This window comes from Platalea leucorodia (genome assembly GCF_965183815.1).
Source record: "Platalea leucorodia genome assembly, chromosome: 4".
Classification (NCBI taxonomy): domain Eukaryota; kingdom Metazoa; phylum Chordata; class Aves; order Pelecaniformes; family Threskiornithidae; genus Platalea; species Platalea leucorodia.
This window is the reverse complement of record NC_138826.1, coordinates 45,044,046-45,068,107: the sequence shown is the minus strand read 5'-3', so window position 1 is coordinate 45,068,107 and position 24,062 is coordinate 45,044,046. Positions and strand designations below refer to the sequence as shown.

Here is a 24,062-nt window from a genome sequence, read left to right as displayed (position 1 = left end):
ATACGGGTTGTAGCCTTAACTCTCTGGACCTTGTTCTGCATTTGATAGTGCATAGTTGATCTATTTCAGATCTATTTCAAATCTTTTATTTTATTATTTGCCAGAGAAATAGTCTACCCCAAAAATTTTCTTTGCTGATAAGAGTGTGATTTCTCTCACTTTAGATATTCAAGAATATTAGAGGTCCTAACATTCATAAAACCGCATCCTTAAATGACTGACTTTAAGGAATGAGTAGTATAGAAATGTTTTGAAAATAACAAATGGGAGAAGTCTGAAGAAAGGACTAATAATCCTGGAGTTTTCAAATCAGTATAAGCATTTATTTTTCAGTAGAGTTTGCACAGAGCTTGCCTTTTCCTCATTAACGAGGAGTGCAACAAAGGGGCCTAGTCAAACTGAACTCCCTGGGAAATGAGAGGGAAGGAAATATTGAGAAACCAGTGCAGGGAAGACTCTCTCACTGTTGCCACCCTGGTGTCTGGCAGCAGTCCAGTCCCCATTTCTTTTCTACCACTGGGAATAGCTAATGATGTTGCCTGCTGTTTGCTCTTCATGTCTGCTTATTACCCTATGTATGCTTTATTTTCCCCACTCAGAGGAGTCCTGCTGCCTGGAACAGATTCCAAGCCCAGCCACCTTTTCCAGCTGAAGCAGTCAGTGCTCTGATGCTGGATGGAGATGCTTTTGTGGGGAAACGTCCATGCCCTAAAATGTGCCAGGCTGCCCGATTGCCTGGACAACCTCCTCCGGCGCGTTAGTACAACTGGGAGCCGCGGGAGAGTATCCGCTCATTTCCCCTTCGCCATTAGGTGTCAGAAGTGAACCGTACACATTTTCCAAGGTTTTAAATCCCTCTGTTTCCGAAGGTGTTACACAGAAATGCTTGCTAGGCCGTTACGTAATATTTACTTATGCTTTCTATTTAGAAAGCCAGTCGTGGTGTTCTTTCCCTCCCACATCTGGAAGGTCAAGCAAAGCATGGTTTGGTTGCAGACACTGCAAACCCTCCCCCCGTTGAAAGCAGCCTGCCTCAGATAACAAATAAGAGCTTGCAGAATGTCCTACCCTCTCTTCAGGTGAGTTATAAAGCTCTTAGACATCTTTTGTTTGACTGGTTAATCAGCTTCTTTCCAAGTACTGCTAAGAGAGTGTCAGTGGCAAAGTGTCACAAGTGTGGTGTTGTGTGCGAAGAGAGAAATAATTTAGTGTCAGCATTTGCATCAGTTTCTGTTTTCAGCCGTAGTTAAAAAGGAAAAAAAGGAAGAACTATAAACAGTCAAATAGATAAATTGCTTACCAGCACAGTTGTGTGTATTTCCAGATATTTTAAGGGACACCTGACATCACAGAAAGTTTTTAAATTCATCTTCATTTTTGGCATTCCTCTTTCTCATTTTTTCACAAATCCTATGTCCATACCCTGTCTGAACCCTTCTTCCTTTGCCGCTTCTCTCCCCAACAAATCAGGGACCTGCACTACTGACCACCACTATTCTGATCACTCCTTTTTTCACCTTACCACTGCTTCAATGGGGTCTCTTTATTGAGAGACTTGACAGATTCTATACGGATCTAATATGAAGTCTTCTCAGATCTCTTGCACTGAAAGTCCCCACATAATGCATTTTGTTTGGGAAGTCAAGAGCCTTCTCAAATACTTTGACTTTGAAATTGGCAGCTTGCTACTACTACAAATTATTTAATTTGGTTAGGGGGGTGCGTATCATTGGGCAAAGATACAAGATGCAAAATAGCATGAATGATGAGGTGGAATGAGTTAGTCTCCATAATAATTTATATTTTCTTTAAAGCTTAATTCTGTGGCCTCATAAGTCAAACCTGCACTCAACTCATACAAAAGCTAATGATGAAGCTTTGCATCTGAAAATGAACCATCCCTCCATTTTATTTTCTGTGAAAAGACTGGAGCCAAGCATTTTACAGAGAGGTTTTTTATTCTTTAAATGGAATTTGTGGACTTCTATAAGAAGCCATGTAAACACCAATAAGAAAGCCTTTTGCTTGGCTTAGAAATGCCAGGGGACAATAAACATTTCAAGCTAGAAAGCATGATTATGTGCTGTCTGCTTTGGAGACCTTCTTTGTTTATCCTTCCTTAGAAACAACACGGCATTGCTGAATTGAGGGAGTGTGTATTGGAATGTGCAGAGTGCAGTTCTGAAGCTGGGGCTCAGCAGGATAGCGGTAGGACCGACCTGTGTCAGCACAGACCTGTACTTGAGCTGTTCAAGTGATGAGGCTCATACCTGGTTGCCCTGCTTTTATAGCAGTTAATATTACAAAAAAAAAAAAAAAAAAAAAAAAAAAAAAGTAGCAAGGTTAGATGCAAGTATGGGAACATGATTTTATTTTAAACCAAACCCATTTTCACTTGCACTAACATGTTCTTAACCCAAAACTCACAAGCACCAACATGCATGTATCCAAGTGGCACCAGCCAGGCCTTCTTGTAAGGACATGGTGGACTAGTATTGCCCACTGGTTAGTCCATATTACATCGCCTGGGTTCTTCTTATCTTGGCAACCATGTGCTGGTTTTTGAATATAGCTTTTGTAACCTTCTGACACTGAGAGAGACTGATCTTTTGTGCCTCCATCCTGTCCCACTTCTGTGAGTCACCAAGACTTTCTCAAAGGGTAAGGAATTATAAATAAATTAAGGAATAGTTTAGGTTGGAAGGGACCTCTGGAAGACATATAGCTCAGCCTCCCAGTACAAGGAGTGCAAACTTGGAGTAGGTTGTTCAGGGCCTTGTCCAGCTGGGTTCCGAATATCTCAAAGGATGGAGAGTCCATAGCTTCAGGGCAACCTGGTGCAATAGCTAACCACTCTCATGGTAAAAATGTTTCTCCTAATACATAATCAGTATTTCCTGTGTTGCAACTTGTATCCATTAGCCACATACCCATCTTGTCCTAGGACCATGCACCTCTGAGAGGAGCCTGACTTTTCTTTCTCTATACCATCCTGTCAAGTGACTAGACAGCAGTAAGATTACTCCTGAAGCTTCCTCTTCTGCAGGCTGAACAAATGTATTTCTTGCAGCCACCCCTTGTACATCATGTGCTCCAGGCTCCTGACCATCCCCTGACCTCTTCCCTGAATTCACTCCAGTTGGTCATTGTCTTTCTTGTACTGGGAAATGCCAGACTAGACACAGTACTCCCAGCATGGCCTCACAAATGCTGAATAGAGGGGGAGATCACTTGTCCCACCCTGTTGGCTATCCTCTTGCTAATACAGTCTGGGATGTGTTTGGCCACCTTTGCTACAGGGGCACACTGCTACCTCATGTTCAGGTTGTTGTCAGGCCCTTCCCTGCAAACCTGCATCCCTTCAGTTGTCCCCCAGCCTGTCCTGTTGCATGGGTATATTCTGTTCGAGGTGCAGGAATTAGCATTTGTCTCCATTCAACTTTAGAAGATAACCCACAGCCCATTTTTCCAGCCGGCTGAATTCCCTTTGGATAGCAGCCCTGCTACGGTCTGCAGATTTGAAAGGGTGAACTCATGCATTGTCCAGGTCATTAATAAAGACACTAACCTGTATTGGCCTTAGTATTGATCCCTGAGGGATGCCACCAGTAACCAACTGCAGTCCTTGGAACCTGACCATCCAGCCAGCTTTCCACTCACATTATGATCCATTTATCCAGTTCATATCTCACTCTTTGGGCTTCAAGCATACTGTGGGAGACAGTGTAACAGGTCTTGCTGAAGTCAAAGTATACAACATCCACTGCTTTTCTCTCATTGGCGAAGCCAATCACATCGTCAGAGAAGGCAATCAAGTTGTTCAAGACACCATTTGCTCACAACTTACGTAGGCAAATCCATACTGGCTGTTCCAAATCAACTTTTTGTCTTTCATTTGGTTGGAAATGCCTTCCAAGAGGGATTGTTCCATAGCCCTCCCAGGGACTGAGGTAAGGCTGACCAGCCTGTAGTTCCCTGAAGCCTTCTTCTTGACCTTTTTGAAGGTAGGTGTGATGTTTGCCTTTTCCAAATGGTCAAGAACTGCTCCTGATTGCCATTGGCTTTCAAAGATGACAGCGAGCTGCCTTGCAATGAAATTGGCCAGCTCCTTCCACACCCTCAGGTGCATCCCATCTGGTCCTGCAGACTTAGGTATGTTCAGCAACTTAAGTGGTCCCTAACTATCTTCGTCTACTGCAGGTAATGCTTTTTTACACAAATGCTACTTCTAGACTCAGGGACTTGGGAGGCCTGAGGGCAAAACTTACCAATGAAAAGCACTGAGTACCTTGGTCTTTTACAAATCCTTGGTCACTAGGTCCCAAGTTCCACGGAGCAGTGGGTTCACATTTCCCTTACCCTTCCTTTTTTGCTGGTGTTGTACTTACAGAAACTGTTCTTTTTGACTTTCACATCCCTTGCTAGCTGCAATTCCAGTTGAGCTTTGGCTTTTCTAAACATGCCTGCATGTTCAGGTAGTGGCTCTTGCATGTACCCCAGATAACCCATCCCTGCTTCTACCTTTTTTGTGCTCCTTACTGTGTTTGTGCCTGGTCAGAAGTTGCCTTTTTATCCACGCTGGCCTTCAACAATGTTTGCTCAACTTTCTGCATTCTGCAATGGACTATTCTTATGCTTTAAGGAGATTGATTTTGAAGATCAATGAGCTCTCCTGATTTCCTTTGCCCTCCAGGGCGGTCTTCCATGGGTTTATGACAGGAAGATCCCTGAACAAACCAGAAGTTGCTTGCCTGAAGATGAGGGTTTGTAGTTCTACTGCTTGTCTTACTCACTTCTCTGAGGATTTTAAACTCCACAATCACATGGTCACTGCAACCAAATCACATGGTCACTGCCCTTCCCCTGACCTTCACATCCTCAGCCAGTTTTTCCTTCTGTGTGAGTAACAGGTCCAGCAGCGCATCTCAGATCACCTGCATTAAGAACACAGTCCAGAAATCTCCCAGAATGGTTTTACCACTTCAGCAGATATTGAGGTGATTGAATTACCCTATGAGTATCATGGCCTTTAGGTTATGATGAGTCTTCCCTGATGCACGTAATTAAAAGCCGTTCTCACTAGGTTAGCAAAGCTGTTTGCAGCCACTTTTGCAGACACTCTTCATCAGATGGATCCTGTTTCTGCTCAGCAGCTCTTGGTCCTCATCCTATGTTCGTAGAAACCATAGCCCTCTCTGCAGCTTCAGCCAGGTATTGATCCATTGGATGCATTGTCTCCAGCTGAGTCTTTTCCCCTCAATGAAGGGATTGAGGACAACATGGCCTGGGCCCCCACACCCTACATCCTTATCCCAGAGCACACTGTCTTCTGTCTCCTTATCTGTCTCTCTTTTATCTCCAACCCGCTGTCATCTCTTCATGGCCTGATTCTGTAGTCAGTTCTTTGTTTTCCAATTCTGTTAGCCTTGAGAATCTGCATGTGCTGGGATCTTGGTGACCTGCTGATAATGGTGACATCTGTATATCCTTTCTTCTAAAATTTATTCCTTGAAGTGCTTCTGCACCCACACAGGCCCATTCATTCCTCATTCATACCAATCTTGATATTTCTGTTGCAAATGTGTATGTGTGCAGACTCAAGCTGGTGTCCCTGCAGTTCTGTGGGCTGCACAAGCAAGCTCAAGGATTCTAGCACAACTCTTCAGTGGATGTGCCCACATAGAAATCTGAGGTGGATAATGCTTATTATACTATCTTTCCTGCCCTCTGTACGAGGAAGACCATACTCAGACCCTACCCTAGCTCATGCGAGTTACTGCAACTCAATCAAACCATGGCAGTTTATGTAGCATTCATAGAAAGTGAGTGCCCGTGTATTGAATGAACCTGGAAGATGAACTTCCTTCTCTTATTTAGAGATTTATCTTTCCATGGTCCAATAGCCTCTAGTGCTAATGGCAGAATTTGCTCTCTGGGTAAGTAGGGCATTCTAGTCCCCAAGCATGCTTGTTCTGTCTCAGCACAAGTTGACACTCAACAAATTCAAAATAAATACCTTGCATCTTTGTCTTTGGGACTGTAGCATTTTTTTAATATATATAATTTTTGTATATATTTACGTAATTGCAGATCAGCTGAACATTCATGAAAATATCTGAGAGCAAAACTCACCTTTTTTTTTTGCTTGGCAGGAAAACGGAACTCAAGGCAATTTTTCCCAATTTAACCTTCTGGACAGTCTTCCTGAAAGCAATACCAGAGCCCAAACAAAACCATTAGAACTGGAAAGCAGCAGCAGCAGTGTCAAACTGCCTATGACAGCTTCAGGTAGAATATAACACAGTGTGCTATAAAGACTGGTAGGGAGTGTATGCAGTCAGGATACTCAGTGACCAGAGGTCCCATGCTAAATGGTCACTGAAATATTTAACAAACAATTTGGAAGAAAGGAACACGGATGGGCTCAGTGACTTCTAAAAGTCCTACTTGGGGATGTATGCAATAGGAGAATGAATAGACTAACACAAATATATAAATGAGAGAAGTATGCATTGTACAAAAGATTGTATATTTGTCTAAGACTTATGACAGGTCATATAGGTGACAGCAATATTCAATTACAGTGATAAAAGACTTTTCCCACTTGTTTGTAGCTGTGTCACATTTTATCTATGTGGGCTAAATTATATTTTGGGAGTTCTCAGATCTAGAAAGTTTCTGGCAGAGTGAATCTATTTTTAGAAGGAGTCTAAAAGAAAAAAAAAATAGTGGCCTTTTGCTTTGAAATGATGTAGCATCCCTGCATTGGTGGATGAAGATCTGCCACTGTTTAACAAAACACCCACATGCGTGCCTAGAGAACATGTTGATTTGTAATGCTACCGTCAGATTATTTATCCAGATTTAAATGATGTAAGTGGAGGTGTTAGGGTAGCTGAAATGTTTCTGTGCAGGAAGAATCTGAACCAGGGGAACAGCAGATTTGGGCCCCATTTAATTCCTAACCTCATGCATCTGAACTTGACAATTTCTATCAGAAAAACAAGTACATGAAAGCTTTGGTTAACTAAAGCTTACCGCCATTTTATAAATATGACAATCAAATCAATAAAAACATACAATTTTTTATGTAAGCTATGAAGTTTGCTGAAGCAGAGAGACAACAGATGGGATCTTCAAAAACATCTAGGTACATAACTTCGCTCAGAATCAAATGATTTTTACCTAAGCTCTCTTAAAGGTCTTGCTGGCAGATGATGAATGCTTTGTTGAACATAATACTGTAAGTCAGAAAAAGAAACATAAATTTGTGCAAAATGTCAACATTGTAGAATCATAGAAATGTTGGTTGGAAGGGACCTCTAACAGTCAGCTACTCAGCCTCCTGCTCGAAGTGACATGCTCTACTGTAAAATGTTCCATTGTAAAAGCAGTTTGCCATCAGGTTTCTGACATTTTATTGATTTTTCGTTTTATATTCTTTTTTTCTGATTCAGAAGCCTTGAAAAATTTTAGAAACCAGTTAACAGTCTATGAGCAAAAAGAAATTTTCAATTATACAGAGCTATGGTTTCTTGGGCTGGAAGCTAAAAAGATTGAAGGTTTGCCTGAAACCCAGAATAATAATTGTTACGATGATGAGCATGGTTCCTACTTAAAGGTAAGCGGAAAAATTATGGTATACATTTTCAGCTCAATAAGTTTGTAGTGACTGTCTGCCAACTCTTAAGTGATCTATGTGAGATAAATGTTGTTTCTAGAAGATAAATATTCACATAGTGAAAACATCAGTACCAATCACTTTAAAGCTCAGAAAAGAATCCTAAAGAGAGACCCACTTTGCATCTCATTCAGGACTGATGTAAGGTAGGTGGATTAATGAAGCATGCACTTGTTATTTTCTCTGTCACCCTTGTTTAATCTGGACTTCGCTTGCTACCAGTCCCGTATCTTTCATAGACAGTAAACACACACACATGAACTACTTGAAAGCCTGATCTTTGTCGTACTATCTGAATCTGAACTATTTGTTTTCTTTTGAAGGTTTTACATGACCATATTGCATACCGATATGAAGTGTTGGAGGTGATTGGGAAAGGGTCATTTGGGCAGGTGGCTAAATGCTTGGATCATAAAACCAATGAATTAGTGGCATTGAAAATAATAAGGAATAAGAAAAGGTGAGACATCTGTTGAGTTTAAATCAGTACAATCAGCTCTTTGTTATATAGGCAGCGACAATCTGGGATAATGTGAACAAAGCAAAATCAACCCCCCTGTACATTAAGCTTTCATTAAACACAGTGAGAACAGAGTGAAGAAAGGTGATGTCAGGGACTTGGAATTGGCCTGGACCCAGTGCAGACACAGTCTATGAAAGCAGGTGCAGTTTTTCCAGACATACAAGGAGGTCTTTCTATCTGTGACACAGTTAATACACAACACAGGTAACCAGCCCTGCGTGACTGAGAGCTGAGAGCCTACATTCCCCCCCAAAACTCCAAAACCACAGGAATATGCTGGGAGGCTCCAGACACCCATTTTAGCATGAAAAATTCTACACTATGGTCCTAAGCAACCTCTTCTTGTTATGTGACTGGTTACAAATTTTCAGTTGAGTTTAGCTTGAACTAGAGTCAATGAAGCAGATGAGAATGATGCTGTTGACTCCAGCAATAGAGTTTTAGCTGTTCAGTTTTCCCCCTCAGGGAATACTAAATGTAAAGATGCTCTTCAAAACTGACTGTCTTACTGTAGTAGGTGTGAAATATGGCCCTGTTCGAATAAATGGAAGCATTCCTGTGGATTGTGAAAGCACTAGGATTTTACTCTAGATGCTTATTTGAGACTGTTTTTCATTTAAGTCAAAATAACTACTCTTCAATGCTATGTAAGGCCAGTATATTTAGACTAGGCAACAACCATAAGGAATCAAAGTTACAGTAGTTAACAAGGGTGAATGGTGAATTTTTAATCATTGCCCCACAGTTGAGTTTACAGTAAGACTGTGGTGTTTGTAACATTTGTATTGCTACAAATGCTAGATTGAATTAATGTTACCATTCCCATGTCCTGTGATATTTCAGATTTCACAGCCAGGCTTTGGTAGAAGTGAAGATCCTTGATGCTCTCCTGAAGAAGGACAAAGATGATACTCACAATATCATCCACATGAAGGAATACTTCTACTTTCGCAATCACTTCTGTATTTCCTTTGAACTGCTGGGGTAAAGTATACTTTCCTTTACACAAATCTTAAGGAACGTTGTAGACCTTGTGCCTTACAAGCTTTAATTTTTATGCCTTCTTTGGAAGAATTTCCTTCTCTTGATGTTACAAGAAAGGACTATTGTTTAAATACAGACTGCATAACTGAGTCTTTAGTCACCAAAGGTGAACTGAAAAAGGCCCCGTTCAGACTTCACACAGACAATGACATGATCCATCCCTTATTTTCTGTGCTGTGTATTGAAGTCTTCTTCCCTGAAAGACCTAAGAGGAAAAGAGTAAAACAATTAATTAATGACTGGTAAACTTCAGGGTATATAAATATGAACAATATTAAATAATTAAAAAGTATATATGTTTCTTGCTTTCTATGAATGTATGCTGCAGGACACATCTTAGGAGGAATTTCGGAGAACTTTTAGGGAAGTCAGACCATTTTATTTGCCAGCCTCCTTGTAATCAGGGCATCAAACTGGAATTACAGAGCTTATCCGTGGTTCCTCATCCCTTAAAGTAAAGCCCCCATTGCTGCACCTGTTATAGCCCTTGCTGAAGATTCATCATCGTATGGAAGGCTTGATCTCAAACAGATCTAAATTCATTGTGTTGCTGCATGCAAGTATGTCACTCAGACACACAGGGGTAAGAGTAGACTACTCTTCTCCAGGGAAGACACAGACCAGTTTTGTCAGTAAGCTGCTATGGAAACTTGTAGGAAAATGTTCATGGGATAGCCACTATGTTCAGCTCTTTACAGAAGAGTTGAAGACTGTTTGTCATATAAAAATATTTGTCTGGTGAAGTTTTTATTGCTTCTAAAATATAGTGAGAACCCCTTAAATTGTAAATTTTCTTTTCCATCAAGTACTGGTAACTTATTTACTTCTGAAGGAATGGGCCTTGCCTGACACCGGTGGATGCATGACTGGGCAAGGCAGAAAGCTACAGTTGTTTATGTCATTGCAGAGGCACGGGGTCCTGCTGAGGACACCTCTTGATATCATATTGCTGAGGACACACTTGTGCATCCCTTCAATAGCCACCACCCCTGTGGCCATTTCCTCCTCTGAAGAATGACCACACATTAAGCACTCAGTACTTGTCAGGGCACAGCCCAGGCTGGGGGCTCCCTGGGGCTCTGGCACCAGGGGCTATGGGGGCTCCCTCAAGTCCATCAGAGCAGGGCCTGGCAGCCAGGAGCAGGGCACTGGGGCAGCCCCAGCCCTGGGCATCAGGCACCTCCCTGGGAACAGGGACAGGCTGAGGCTGGGCCAGAACAAGGACCCATGGGTGGGCTCGGCTTGGCAGGGCCCATAGCAGGGTTGTGGGAAGCTGGAGACCAGCCCTGCTGTGGTGTCACTGGGGCAGAGGCTGATGGCCCCGAGGGGCTGACAGGGGGTCCTGGGCCGAAGGCAGGTGCGGGGAACCCCAGGCTACCGGGCAGGGCAATTGGGGCTGGTGGTGCCCTCAGGGTCCCAGGGCAGTGTCCACGTGCTTCCAGCCATGCTTGGCAGAAGTTAACAACATCATTTAATGTCCTGCTGGATATGAAAACCTAATGAGACCTGAATTTATGGGGGTATTTATCTAGAAAGGTTTACTGCTTATTACAGACTGTTTAGATGTGTGCCACAAGGTGCCAAAGCAAAGACAAATGAGAGCAAAAGGAAACTGAAGCACATTTATTTCTCTCGGTTCCTGAATGATAGCTGTTCTTGGTGAAAATCAGCACAGCTTCATAACATAGCACTGAGTTTAGTAGGCAAGCAAGTCCACTGACATTATGTCTTCCTTATATCTGGAGTCTCAGGGAGATGTTTGTGCATATTACATGCAGAACAGCATTCTTAAGGAGGAAAATAGCTAAGTTATTTTCTTCTGCCTGAGTCCTCCCTCATGTAGAAAGATAGGCTAAATACTCTCTTAACGCACTGTAAACTAATCATGCCTTTAAAAATAAGTTCCCTAATCTCTTTTCTGCTTTCTGTCTTCTTCTTCTTCCACCCCCACAATCCCCACAGAATAAATTTGTATGAGTTGATCAAAAAGAACAATTTTCAAGGTTTCAGTTTGTCTTTAATTCGACACTTCACTCAGTGTGTGCTGAGATGTTTACAAGTGCTCTACCAGGAAAGAATCATTCACTGTGATCTGAAGCCTGTAAGTACAGTCATTTCATAACCTATTATTCTGTACAGAATACATTAGCTTCATCCTATTTTTTATTGATCGAGAGGAACTCTAAGAACAATCCTTAAAAGCCAGCAGGGTATTTGTACAGAAGCTATAGTTTATTTCAGACTGTGTTAGTAGTAGAGTTGAGTGATTCTTTCCATTGATTCAGTTCATTCACTGCAGTATTATATACGATTTTCTGTTTGCCAAAATGTATGCAAATATGAATCAAATTCAGGTACTGACTTTTTGCTTAGAGAAAGAAAAAAGGACTTGTGAAATTAAGTATTTCAATATGAGGGACATTATAATGTAAGGACATACTCACAAGGCAGCCGGTTTCAGGTTATCCCATTAAGTCTATTTAATTTCATATGCATAACTATAAAATTAAGTAGCCTAGTAAATGACAAAGCAATTCTATAGTACAGTATTTGCAGTGCTCACCTGTTTCTGGAGGAACATCTGTGATCCAATTTGTGCTGCTATATCTGCTAAGCATTCATGCTAGGTGAAACATTTCCATTACCCTTAAGCCCCAATCTTAAATTTTTGAAGTTTTCTGAGATTTCTAAAATATTTTAGTTCTATTTTCATTTCAGGTGAATGTTTCTCTGCAAATGAACCAATAAATAAATAAATAAAACAGCTCTCAAGTAAAAATGCTAAGGATGAAATTCTGCTCTGACTTTGCTTAATGTATCTTGACTCAGAAGTCTGAAGAGTCACATACTGTCTGTACTCATTGTCTTGCCAACATCTTTGCCAGACCAATTTTCGATGAGAAGTGAGGCTTACAAGATAACCAAAATATCTTAATCAGAAACAATTAGCCCAACACAAAATCTGTTTCCAGGCAGCCACTGACAAGGAATGAGGTTGGCAAGATCAATGAGTGTAGTCTGTATTTAAATAGAGTAATGTATTAGTGAAAACTTAGTGAGTTAACAAAGAGAATTTTGTTCTCATTCTACAATTGTACAGTTTCATGAATTTAATTTATGTTGCCTGAAACTCACATCTGTTATTCCATCTGCCTCTATGATATTTCTCAACATAAGGTAGAGTATGGAGTTTCTCTGGACTTCATACTAGGTAATCACTGTCCCCAGAACCTGTTTTTTCAGTTAATCAGCTCCCTTGCATTGTGAGAGATTCAGAATTAGAGACAGAGTCCTACCATAAGCATGAAGGGGTAGCTAGCTGCAGAGAGAGGGTGCTTCTTCCCATAGCAGAACCAAGAGCACTTGGGTAGTGGAAGTCAGTGCTTGCCTTGACTTTTGTCAGTAGCAGATTCTCCCTCCTGTCATGCACAGTATTTCCTTATGAGCCCACTAATTACCCAAGAAACTACTTTGTCATTATTTGGCATCAGCCTGGGAACTGCTCAGTCCTTCAAAGATTTGATGTATAATCACTTTAAAACTGGTTGATGAAGGTAGCCATCCTACACTGAGAAGTGGAGATGACTATGATCAGAAAGGAAATCAAAGGAAATCCTTGATTTAGATAGATTTTTAATGAGGATAAAATTGAACTCTGCGGAAGAGAGCTAATAGGCTATGTTTACTCATCAGTGCAAATATTCCTGAGCTAGCTGTTTAAGAATCACTTCTCAAGCTGGAATTGCAGGCACACAGAGCTGTACCCATCTGCACTCAGCTAATAATCCATAGGGTCCTAACATTTCCGTTCATTGCTACCTTGGGATCTCTGCATCACACTGTCGTGAGGTGGAGAGAGATATGCTTACAGAGAGTCTGGAGAAGGTTGAAAGCAATCGAGGGGAGAATTGTGAGGTACAACTCGTTCAGGGGGCAGGGGCTTTCTGTGGTTACAAAAAGGATGGTTCTGGTTAATTTAGCACACCATGCAACCAGATGCAGTTTGCCTTTTACTAGATTAAGAGCAATGGGTTTTGGGGAGCTCACTCTGCTCACACAGCAAGCATTCTCACTGGCTGGTGCCTTGATAGCACCACACTGCACAGTGCAGTGGCTTGGATTGTACAGGAGGCACTAGCGTCCCTGTCTAGCTAACCTTCAAACTGGGTACCTTTACAAATCTCCCCTCTGCTTTGGTTAATCGCACATTATTGGATGCCTACTCATGTTAGCAAATGCATTCCCAAGGAAGTTGTAGTTTGAAGCTTTTATTACGCAGATAAGTGTAAACCCAATGTGTTATGCATTGCTTATTTTCCAAAGTGTTCACTAACCTAATGTGGTGTTAAAACTTTTTTCCCTGTGATTTTTTTTTCTCTTTAGGAGAACATATTATTATATCACAAAGGCCAAGGTTCAGTTAAAGTTATTGATTTTGGATCAAGCTGCTATGAACACCAAAGAGGTTTGCAGAAAAGTCAAGTTGATGTAATTTTCTTAATAAGCTTTCTTAATTTTAAATAATGTGGAAAAACTATTTATTTGAGCTAATATAGTGACCTGTGCCCCTAATTAGAATCTGATGAACTGTTCAGCCACTGGTGGTGGAACAAATACTGGCAGGAGTAAGCTGTTACCATGCTTTTTCTTTGTCCCAAGCCTGATCAGATCCTCTACTCCTGTTGAAACCAGAATTGCATTTGCAAGAGTGGTTAGCTGAAATAGACCTATGAGGATAATCCCAATACCTCACTTAACAAGGATTTTATCAGGTCCAGAGAGACTTCCTCAATGGGATGTTAAATTATAATGGGTACTTTTTGGATTAATACAATGGGGGGAATGGGAACTATGCTTTTACTTTTGAAAGTCTAAATGCAGTTGTGTTTTGTTTTTTTTTTTTTCTATCAACAATTTAAGTAGAATGTGCAGGAGATAACAAGAACAAAATTTGTAAAGGAGAAATGAATGTATAAAAACTCACCTAATAATGAATCTTTACATTAATAGACATATTATAAAGCAAGAATTATATCACCATCAGGAAAGCAAATATTATTTGTTACAAAAAAAACCAAACACAACAACAAAAAACAAACCCCAAGACAGAAATCTGCATTGTATTTTATTAACTTAGAAAAATAAAACTTGTCTTAAATGGCTCGTATTTTTCCTATGAAAGATTCATGTTTAAGCTGAGCCAGACCTGTTCCTCTATATTTTGGGATTCAGTCCAGTTTTGTAGGAGTGGGTGATCATTTTAGGTTTGCCCATGTTTGAGTAGAATGTAATCTGAGATGCAGCCTGAAATATTTGCAGAGAGTAACAAATTGAAACACAAAACAAGTGAAAAGAAAGACAGAGCATGACTGAGGAGACTGACAGCTGAAACAAGAATTGGTACAACCCTCAAAGTGGTACAGGATTAGAGAGTAGAAAACAAAAAGTCAGCTATTTATTTGTGACAAGAATGACAAAAAGCAGACAACAATTATACAGCTGGTCAAATGCATAAGGGCACAGATTGCCACCATGGCACTCTCTAACTGTACAGATTTGGTGAAATCACATGCTGTGCAGCGCTTACTTTTCAGAGCGCGTGCCTTCCAGAAAGATGTTGAATATGTGGGAATGCAAAGAAGTGCAGAAATACATACAAAGTGACCATCAGAGAGATAGGAGTAAGAAAATAACAGAGCTTGCATGCTGTAATCCTGTTCAGTTGTCTGAATGACAAGAGGTAAAAGAGTTAGTCTGCTCACTATGATGAGTCCAAATCTTGGAACAAGATCTTTTGACATCTGCTGTCGGGCTATAATGCATTAATGGGGAAATCAGAAGGCAGTAGGAGATGTTCCCTAGGTGTCAGTGAAACCAGTATTTCCTACAGTGCAAGCCTGTGATAATGAAGAACTGTTGATTGATGCAAGGGGAAGACCTCCAAATAGGAAAATGAACATGGAGTAAGCTGAGTCACAGCATTAGTAGAATAATTTCTTTCAGTAAAACTTGTTGAAGAACAATTTCCAAATAGAATAGTGGAAAGCATATCACCCATTGATTTTAGGATGGAATTAGAAAAGGTTTTAAGAGCCTATGTGAGCAATCCCATAATGACAGCTAATGCATAGATATGATGCCTGAACATGTATTTCACTTTTCTGCGAAATCTGGTATCCACATTTCTGTCCCATTTATGATATTTTTCTTCTTGTCTAATTTTCTGTTTTGATATAGTGTACACCTATGTTCAGAGCCGGTTTTATCGCTCACCTGAAGTGATTCTTGGTCATCCTTATGCTATGGCTGTTGATATGTGGAGCTTAGGCTGTATCATGGCTGAGCTTTACACAGGCTACCCACTGTTTCCAGGGGAAAATGAAGTTGACCAACTTGCCTGCATCATGGAGGTAACTTTTGAGATTGTCTTTTGAATTACATACTCATTTGATGAACTACACTGCCAGCAACAAAGAGAAATGTCAAGAGGTGATGAAATATATTTGTCTATGGGCTGGCCTTTTAGAGGGAGGTTTATTACAGCCAAAGGGCTCTTTGAAAGGATGGGCTCTAGTGCAAAACTGTTATCTCCATTTCATGTGCCAATCACTGCTTTGTACACTCACTGTCTTCCTTCCAAAGGAAGCATATTATCATCTGGTCAGAATTTGTAAGGTGAAGTTAGAATAGAAGAAGCATATCTAAGGGGAAGGAAAAGCAATCTAATTATAACAGGTTCATCTTCTCTTAGAAATCAAATATGTGTTGGTTGAATTGGATCTCCTTAGTCCAACCTCCTGCTGAGACAGATATTTTTGTTAGCATTTGATTAGTCAGCTGTGTCTTTGTCTAACAAATCTTGAAAACCTCAAAGGCTTGAATAGAAACTCTCTGGGTGACCTGCTCAACTGCTGCTCTACTCTCCTGGTGAAAGGGTTTTTCCTAATAGTCACCCTGAACTTCTCAAGCCACAATTTGTGGATGTTGCCCCTTTTTATACTGTCTGCCCCTACCAAGGAGTTTGGCTCCGTCATCTTTGTAACTGTTTTTCAAAGAGTTTTAGGAATGTACTGTGACATCTCCTACCTCACATCACCTACCCAGTGCAAATGTCAGAATACATGCAAAACTGACCCTTCAAAGCAAGTTACTTAGTTACTCCATACCAATCACTACTTGCAACCTGATGTTGAACTCAGCCCCAAGTTCTGATCCTTCTAGTGCCATGTTAGTTTGTACAAAAATTTTCAAAGACAGCACCTCTCCATGTGGCCCCCTACATGTGTCATTAACAGAGATACTTGTTCTTAGAGCCTTCTGCGGTAGTGACGATACCAGTGTCATCCTTTATAAGATCACATTTTCTATGTAAGTAATCTCTAAGGAATGCCTTAATTCCTTCCACAATAAATGGCACAAGAGGAAATGGTTTGTAGACATTTCACAGTAAACTGCTACATTCAGCTTCTTTTCATATGGAGGAGAGTGAAACACCTCATCTCTCCTGGCAGTTGTTATGTATGTTTGTGAAATGAAGAGTAACTCCATGAATTCGTTTTCTGTGTTGAAGGTATTGGGTCTTCCACCAGCTGATTTTATCCAGGCTGCATCAAGAAAGCGAACGTTCTTTGGTAACTGCTTCTGATTGTTTGTCCTTGCGGAATTCCTCCCTGCTAGTTAATCACTACTTAATATCACTGGTAGAGGGTAGGGTCAGAGAACCTTAGCTGCTTCTTAGCTGACAAAACTTCTTTCAGAAAGAGGTATTGAGGAGAAGCAAAAGGGTAACATGAGGCCTACAAATGAACCTGGTACTGTGCTCTTCATGTTTTATGGGCCTTTAATTGCCACGGTGATAAGGAAAGGATTGGGAAATCCATTCCACCGTTACTCCTTAAAAATATTGTTGCTGAAAGGAATGCAATGGGCTTTGGGATTAAGTTCATTCCTCTGGGTATAATTTGGTTTTGGAAATTACACAAGATGAACAAAAAACCACAGTGCAGGATGCAGTCTCTAGGATGTAACCAATATTGTTTGCCACAAGACTGGCAGACTGTCAATCCAACAGGGCAAAACCAGAGTTAGTGGGATGGATATGGGTACTGTTTTTGCAACTCTCTTAAAGATTTGGTGAGGATTTTTAACATAATTTTTTGAGCATGTCTTTATTTTTTTAAAGATTCCAAAGGTTTTCCTAAGTCCATAACTAACAGCAAGGGAAAAAAGAGATGCCCAGACTCCAAGGATCTAAGCACAGTGCTGAAAACCCATGACGCTGGTTTCTTGGACTTTCTGAAAGGATGTCTAATGTGAGTTCATAGTTTTGACTTATATGCAGCAGGCTAGTTTTGACTTTGATTTCATTCTCTTGTGCCTCTAAAGTCTTTGTGTCTGTTGAGGTTTTTTGGTGGGGTGTTTTGGTTTTTTGGGTTTTGTTTTTTTGTTTTTCATTTTTTTCTCATTGTAGCATTTGGATAACTGTTATTATTCAGAGCTGATTGCAGGGAGAAATCATTGCACAAAAAGACTGTATAGGATTAGTCCAAGGTACAAAAGAAAGCTGACATCATCATATCTATAAGCAGGTCTTCATCTTCTGATGCTGGAGACTAAACTCTAAAAGCAATGTTTTTACCCACTGAGGCCTTTGTATTAAATCCTTTCTGTTTTATATCTGAGATAAAGGTTCATTCAGATAATATAGGCAGTGATAATGCACTGTCCCACGGCAGTGCATATCTGGAGATCAAAGTTTGGTTTTGCACTTAAATCCAACTCCTGCTCCAGAGGGAAGAATGTCTTCCAGTTTCCTCCAGAGTTATACCTGGAGCTGACTTTGCTGGCTTCAATGGCTTGACTATATTTTCTGTGTTAGGCCTTGGAAATGGCAATCAGGTGATACACTGTGGTATATGTATTAAAACAGTTCTGCTTCTTTGAATATCTGCTCACAAAGATCTTACTCTCTGTGTGCATGTTCCCTTGGCTGAGATTAGACTCTTTTTAGTTCCAATACACCACATGCCTCCTCCTTAGCAGAGGATAAAAATGCAAAGTACATTCAGCCATGTCTCACCGCAGAATCAATGGTATTGTTTGCTTGCTTCTTCTTGACGGTGGTAGTTAGTGTGGAGGATTACTTAGCACAGTTACCAGAATGTTACCTTGTAGTTTGCATGCTGATTTAAGCCCTTTTTCTCCTTATCATAGTTATACTTATTTTTCATTGACAACAGTCACATTGTACATTTCAAGAATTATTTGATAGACTGTATTTTTCCATTCTCTTGACTGGAATAGATTTTTATAAATCACTGGAGCTCGGAATGCAAGAAGACTCTAATATGTCTCAGATCCTGTCATTTCTAGGACAGACCGTTGAGTTTACTCCAGTCAAGCATTTTGCTACTGAATACCTAGTATGTCAAGTGGTCCACAGCTGTTTTCTTAAAGGAAATTGATGATTTGCACATTTTTGTAAACTGCTAAATGCAAATAACATGTAATTGTTAACAGTCTTCGCACAAGGTAGAAATCCCACAGATTCTCTATGCCAGAATTATCACAGAATAATTTAGGTTGGAAGGGTCCTCTGGAAGTCATTTAGCCCACCCTCCCACTCAAAGCAGAGCAAACTCGGACCAGGTTGCTCAGGACCTTGTCGAGTTGGGTTCTGAATATCTCCAAAGAGGGAGATCCCAGCCTTTTGGAGCAACTTGGTCCAATAGCGAATCACACTGATGGAGAAAGTGTCAGTGGCAAAGTGTTTATGTGCTTGTGTGGGGGAAGAAAGACGTGATTTAGTATCACCAGCATATCATCTGTCACCACAAAGTAAATGGCACTTCTTAATAAATGAATAATAATATAATGTAATGTAATGTAATATAAATACGAGAGAAGCAAAACTATTTCATGGCTGAACCATGATCAAGGTGGTCAGGTTACTAAGCATTTTACAGGGTGGGACTCCATGGACCTTGCTGATATGAGGTGTCATTTTCCTAATACGTCTTTTTGCTTGAGAGATGGTTACTAATGAGATTTTACTCATCCATCAAAATGAAAAACTGAGCATAAGGGAACAAACTTTTGTCTGGTTGCCTTAAACACTGACCTTTTGCATAGGTGCAGTAAGGCTTTCAGGGTGACCTTGGATCCTAATTTGTACTGTGTAACTGCAGCAGAAGCTGGTCCCATGCCTTTTCCAGTGTTACCTGTATCTTATGCAAGGCTAATATTTTGTGTCTTCTTTAGCACTGACTGTAAGTTTCTTTCTAGCAGTTCAGTAGTACTTTCCTAAAGAAATCCATGCTATCTTGTGGTTACATGAAAAAGACAATGAACATCCCTCTCTGTTTCACAAGAAGGTTGCTTTTAATGTTCTCTGCTTGCTAAAGCTGTATGAATCATTGATCCATTTTGATTTACTGGCTGAATCAGAACATTTAGGAAATAATTTCAGTGAAGCAAAAAACCCCTGTAAACGAGTCATTTCAGGTCACACAGAAAAAAATGTTATATGTTAAGATTGTTTAAATTTTCAAAGGAATGAAGTAAGGTTTGAAATGAAAACTCTTTTTGAGAAAAAAAGATATTGAACTCTTTTGTCTTTTTCAGTTGCCAATCTGTGCCTGTCCAAACCAGTGTGATACATTTGCCATGACTTCATAAATAGTTCTGTTCAACTTCTATACATTGGTTCTGCAGATGAAAACATCAGATAAAAAAAAAAAAAATTCACTGAGCTCTTGTGATGACAAGAATATCTTTTGTTTTCCTACATTATTTCTGTACAGTTCTGGACAGTATTGACATTAGGCAAAACAGAATGAAATAGTCTGCAACTCATGTAGAGATTAGTTACAGAAATATTAGGATTGATATGAATGCAGTATGAATGGAAATGTATGTGTGTTTAAGCACTGGAAGAAACTGCAGAACAGGAGTTGAAAGACGGGCGTGTATCGGTGACAAAGGACAGTGCTCCCGTAAAGCTGGGGAGCGTGTTGTCTGTGTCACAGCCAGGAAGGCTGCACTCTGGTGAGACCACAGCACAGGTGACCTGCAGTGAAAAATCTCAAAGTTCACAGCAATTGCATGGCAACAAGGTTGCGGAATATCACATATGCTGCTCATTTTCCTGTGAGCCCAAAAGGAAAACAAACATATATTCCAAAATACAAGGAAAAATAGACCATGAGTAGCTACCTTGCCTAACATTTATGGAGACTGAAGTAAACAAGGTTCTGATGTGAAGGACCATGCCAAAACAGCAGGTGACTCCTAAACAATATAAAAGGTCTGTCTCAAGACTAGTACATCACCACCAATCAAGAAGAACCCCAGAGATGTGATGAGGACTCAGTAGTTGACAACCCTTGTCCTCTGTGTGACACACAAGTGGTCTTGGCCAAAACACTTGTGAGTATGTGGGTGTGAGAAGTGAGTGGATGAAACTTGTGAGAGGATCAAATCAATGTAGAGATTTTGAAAAAAAATCACCTTTCATTTCCATAATAAGATCTCACATGAGTTTTGTTACACTAAGGCTCTACAGTAGTTTCAGGTGCAGTTAAATTAGGGAAGACATATCTTTTAATGAATTACCCCATGTCTCATTCAAGCTCTTTCTTGGAGCTTGCATTGACCTTGAAACAAACATTCAGTAGGGTTCCTGCCCTAATAACACCATGAACTGCATATTAAAAATTGTTTGATGCTTCAGAGGGTTTGATCAGCAAAGCACACGGTGCTGAAGTAAATAAAAAGTTTAGAAGGATGGAGAAGATCACATAAGATTTTTCCTTGTTTTCAGTTAAAATTCTTTTGTTTCAAAAAACGTCCTCATGACATGACTTTCAGAAGATAAGACTGAATCTTTTGGCTTAAACTGACTTTCAGTTAGAGCTACTGTTAAATAACTGTTTGTCTACCATGGATTTAAGGTGGGAACCTGCCCTGCGCATGACTCCTGATGAAGCAATGAAGCATGCGTGGATCCAGGAACCAAAAATATACAGAGCAAAACAGAAAACACAGACTTCAAGGAAGCTGAGTGATGGCTCTTTCTCTGCAGCAGAAGAGAAAAAAGAGAATATTCGTAAGCATGTGCTACCTGGAGAACTAAGTGCATTTATATCAGTGTTTGGTATTTCTTTATATTTAGTATCATGTGTCTGAAGTGACATGAGGTGATAGTACGCAGTGTGCAGGTAACGGATGGTCACTGTAATGTGGTGGGTAGAGCCACTATTTCTCACTTCTGTAGAAACCCATTACTTACGTTTTATAGCGGCTGCCAGCAAGAACACTGGCAGTACTAAAGATTCACATAGAAAGATCATTTCCCTACTGACAGCAAAATAGTTATGGTATCTGACACCACACCATAATGCACTTCACTTTCAGAGCAAAAGAATGCATCAATGGTGGTTGTAAGATCCCAGAGAAAATTTTCAAGTGATTTTTTGTGAATTTGTGGCAATCATGTCCTTATCTGCTGCTAAGAGTCTGCAGTCTTACCCTATCATTTTATTTATTTATTATTACAGAAAATATCTGGAAAGATACGGCTGAAAAAGTGAAAAGTGAACTGGCTGAAAGACTGACTCCCACTGTGCCCTCCACAGACACAACAGAAAATGATGTGCAGAACACAAGGAAACATGTTATTCCAGAGAAACATTTGGAGACCCAAATGGAAAAGCCTATAAAAAATGATCTAGCAGAACACAGTGGTGAAACAGCTTTTCCAAAAAATTCTCTTTTTTTCCCACCAATTAAGTAATACACAGCACAAGCAATGATTGGTTCAGTTGCATACCTGGTATATTTTGTAGGTACTATTTGTACTCAGGAATATAAGCTGTATCTGTCTGTACATGGGCTGTGCACATTGTAAGTAAATTTAATGTTCATTTTACCCTGAAATAGTCCAGGAAACCAAAACAGAATTTGAAAACCATTCCTTTTCCTCATCTACATCATTGTTGTGATCAGAGATCCTTCACAACCAGCAGCAATAAAATGGAGATTGTAGAGGTGGAGAGTGGCTTATTCTTGATGTTATAATAGACTTTCAAATTCTAGATTTTCCTGGAGCTAAAAGAAAAAGTGCATTGATTGAAGAATCTGAATCATTTCACTTATATCAGCGTAAATCAGGAATAATTCATGGATAGGATTACTGGATTTACTTCTGTATAAAAAATATGAGAAATCAAACCCAGGACCTTCACTTTCCTCCTTCTCTATCTCCCACTTTGTTATAGTGAAGCACTAGATGGAAGCCATTGTCAAACCTTCTTAGCACATTTAGAAATGGAAATTATGTTCTTTAGCTCTTTAGCAGCAACAAAGAAGAGTGGTATTCTGGGCCCACGTCTGCAGAGACTCCACGCAGTATTCAAATCAACAGGAAGGATGGATTAAAGCAAGCTGTTTTGATTCAGGGAAATTGTCCTCCACAGGAAGTTTAACTTAATACTCTGAAAAAAACCAGATTTCTATGACCTCTATGATTTCTACATTTAATTAATTTAAACATTTAGCTCTTGGACAACAGACTGTGTTTTCATTGCATTTGTAAAGCACCCACCTCATCATGACTCTTACATTTTACTGTGGCTTATAGATAGTACTGCAATTTAAAAGGAAATAATGAGGAAATTGTCCTATAAAATTGTCATGGTTTAACCCCAGCCAGCAACTAAGCACCACACAGCCGCTCGCTCACTCCCCCCACCCCAGTGGGGTGGGGGAGAGAATTGGAAGGGTGAAAGTCAGAAACCTCGTGGGTTAAGAACAGTTTAATAATTGAAGTAAAATGAAATAGAATAGTAGTAATAGTAATAGTAATAGTAATAGTAATAGTAATAGTAACAGTAACAGTAACAGTAACAGTAACAGTAACAGTAATATAATACAATAATAATATACAAAGCAAGTGATACACTATACAATTGCTCACCACCCACTGACTGATGCTCAGCACGTTCCCGAGCAGCGATCGCTGCCCCCCAGCCAACTTTCCCCAGTTTATATACTGAGCATGACGCCATACGGTATGGAATAGCCCTTTGCCCAGTCTGGGTCAGCTGTCCTGGCTCTGCCCCCTCCCAGCTTCTTGTGCACTGGGCAGAGCATGGGAAGCTGAAAAGTCCTTGACTGGTGTGAGCACTACTTGGCAACAACTAAAACATCAGCGTGTTATCAACATTATTCTCGTACTAAATCTAAAACACAGCACTATAACAGCTACTAGGAAGAAAAATCAATGCTAGCCCAGCTGAAACCAGGACAGAAATGCAGCTGCTACTGTAGCAGTGATATTGCAGTAGTCCCAAGAGAAATAGGTGTTCATAGGTGTTAAGAGTCACCATAACAGCAAACTCCCGCAGGCTCTTTGTGCAAAAGGAAAACACAAAGGATATGAACATGGTCCTAACACAGCTCTAATATAACAGCGAGTAAACAAGCCCTCTGCCAGGGTACAGAGGTGACTGCGCAACAAAAGGCCTACAGCAGGTGTGCTCTCCTACTGAATAGAAAGTTAATGGTAACAGTCATCTCAGAGAAAATGGACTGCACAACGCAGTGTGACCATTCTCTTGGCTTCAGGCAAATCCTGGGACTCATGAAGAAACACCTGGAAGATGAGTGACCCAAGCAGGGCAATGGCCCATTATTGAGTGTAATTGAGCAGTGAATTACAAGGGTATTTTGACAGGCAAATATCATCCTGCTGTGGTGCAGACATTACTGGCAAGCAGGCCAGCTTGCAGTAGCAGAATTGTCTGTATCTCTGGC

General features: G+C 40.3%; 1 protein-coding gene across 1 annotated transcript in view; it reads left to right on the top strand.

The window, feature by feature from the left end:
* Positions 1 to 22,041, top strand: part of DYRK4 (dual specificity tyrosine phosphorylation regulated kinase 4) — a gene marked incomplete at both ends in the record, with an annotated part of 31,774 nt that extends 9,733 nt beyond the window's left edge. Inside the window, 12 exons of the mRNA XM_082310638.1 lie at positions 930 to 1,079; positions 6,153 to 6,288; positions 7,458 to 7,621; positions 8,005 to 8,141; positions 9,048 to 9,188; positions 11,211 to 11,349; positions 13,632 to 13,713; positions 15,486 to 15,658; positions 16,819 to 16,879; positions 17,431 to 17,560; positions 21,200 to 21,354; positions 21,806 to 22,041. Coding sequence (XP_082166764.1) covers positions 930 to 1,079; positions 6,153 to 6,288; positions 7,458 to 7,621; positions 8,005 to 8,141; positions 9,048 to 9,188; positions 11,211 to 11,349; positions 13,632 to 13,713; positions 15,486 to 15,658; positions 16,819 to 16,879; positions 17,431 to 17,560; positions 21,200 to 21,354; positions 21,806 to 22,041 — 1,704 coding nt within the window. The remainder of the gene's footprint in view (positions 1 to 929; positions 1,080 to 6,152; positions 6,289 to 7,457; positions 7,622 to 8,004; positions 8,142 to 9,047; positions 9,189 to 11,210; positions 11,350 to 13,631; positions 13,714 to 15,485; positions 15,659 to 16,818; positions 16,880 to 17,430; positions 17,561 to 21,199; positions 21,355 to 21,805) is intronic.
* Between the last annotated feature and the right edge of the window lie 2,021 nt (positions 22,042 to 24,062).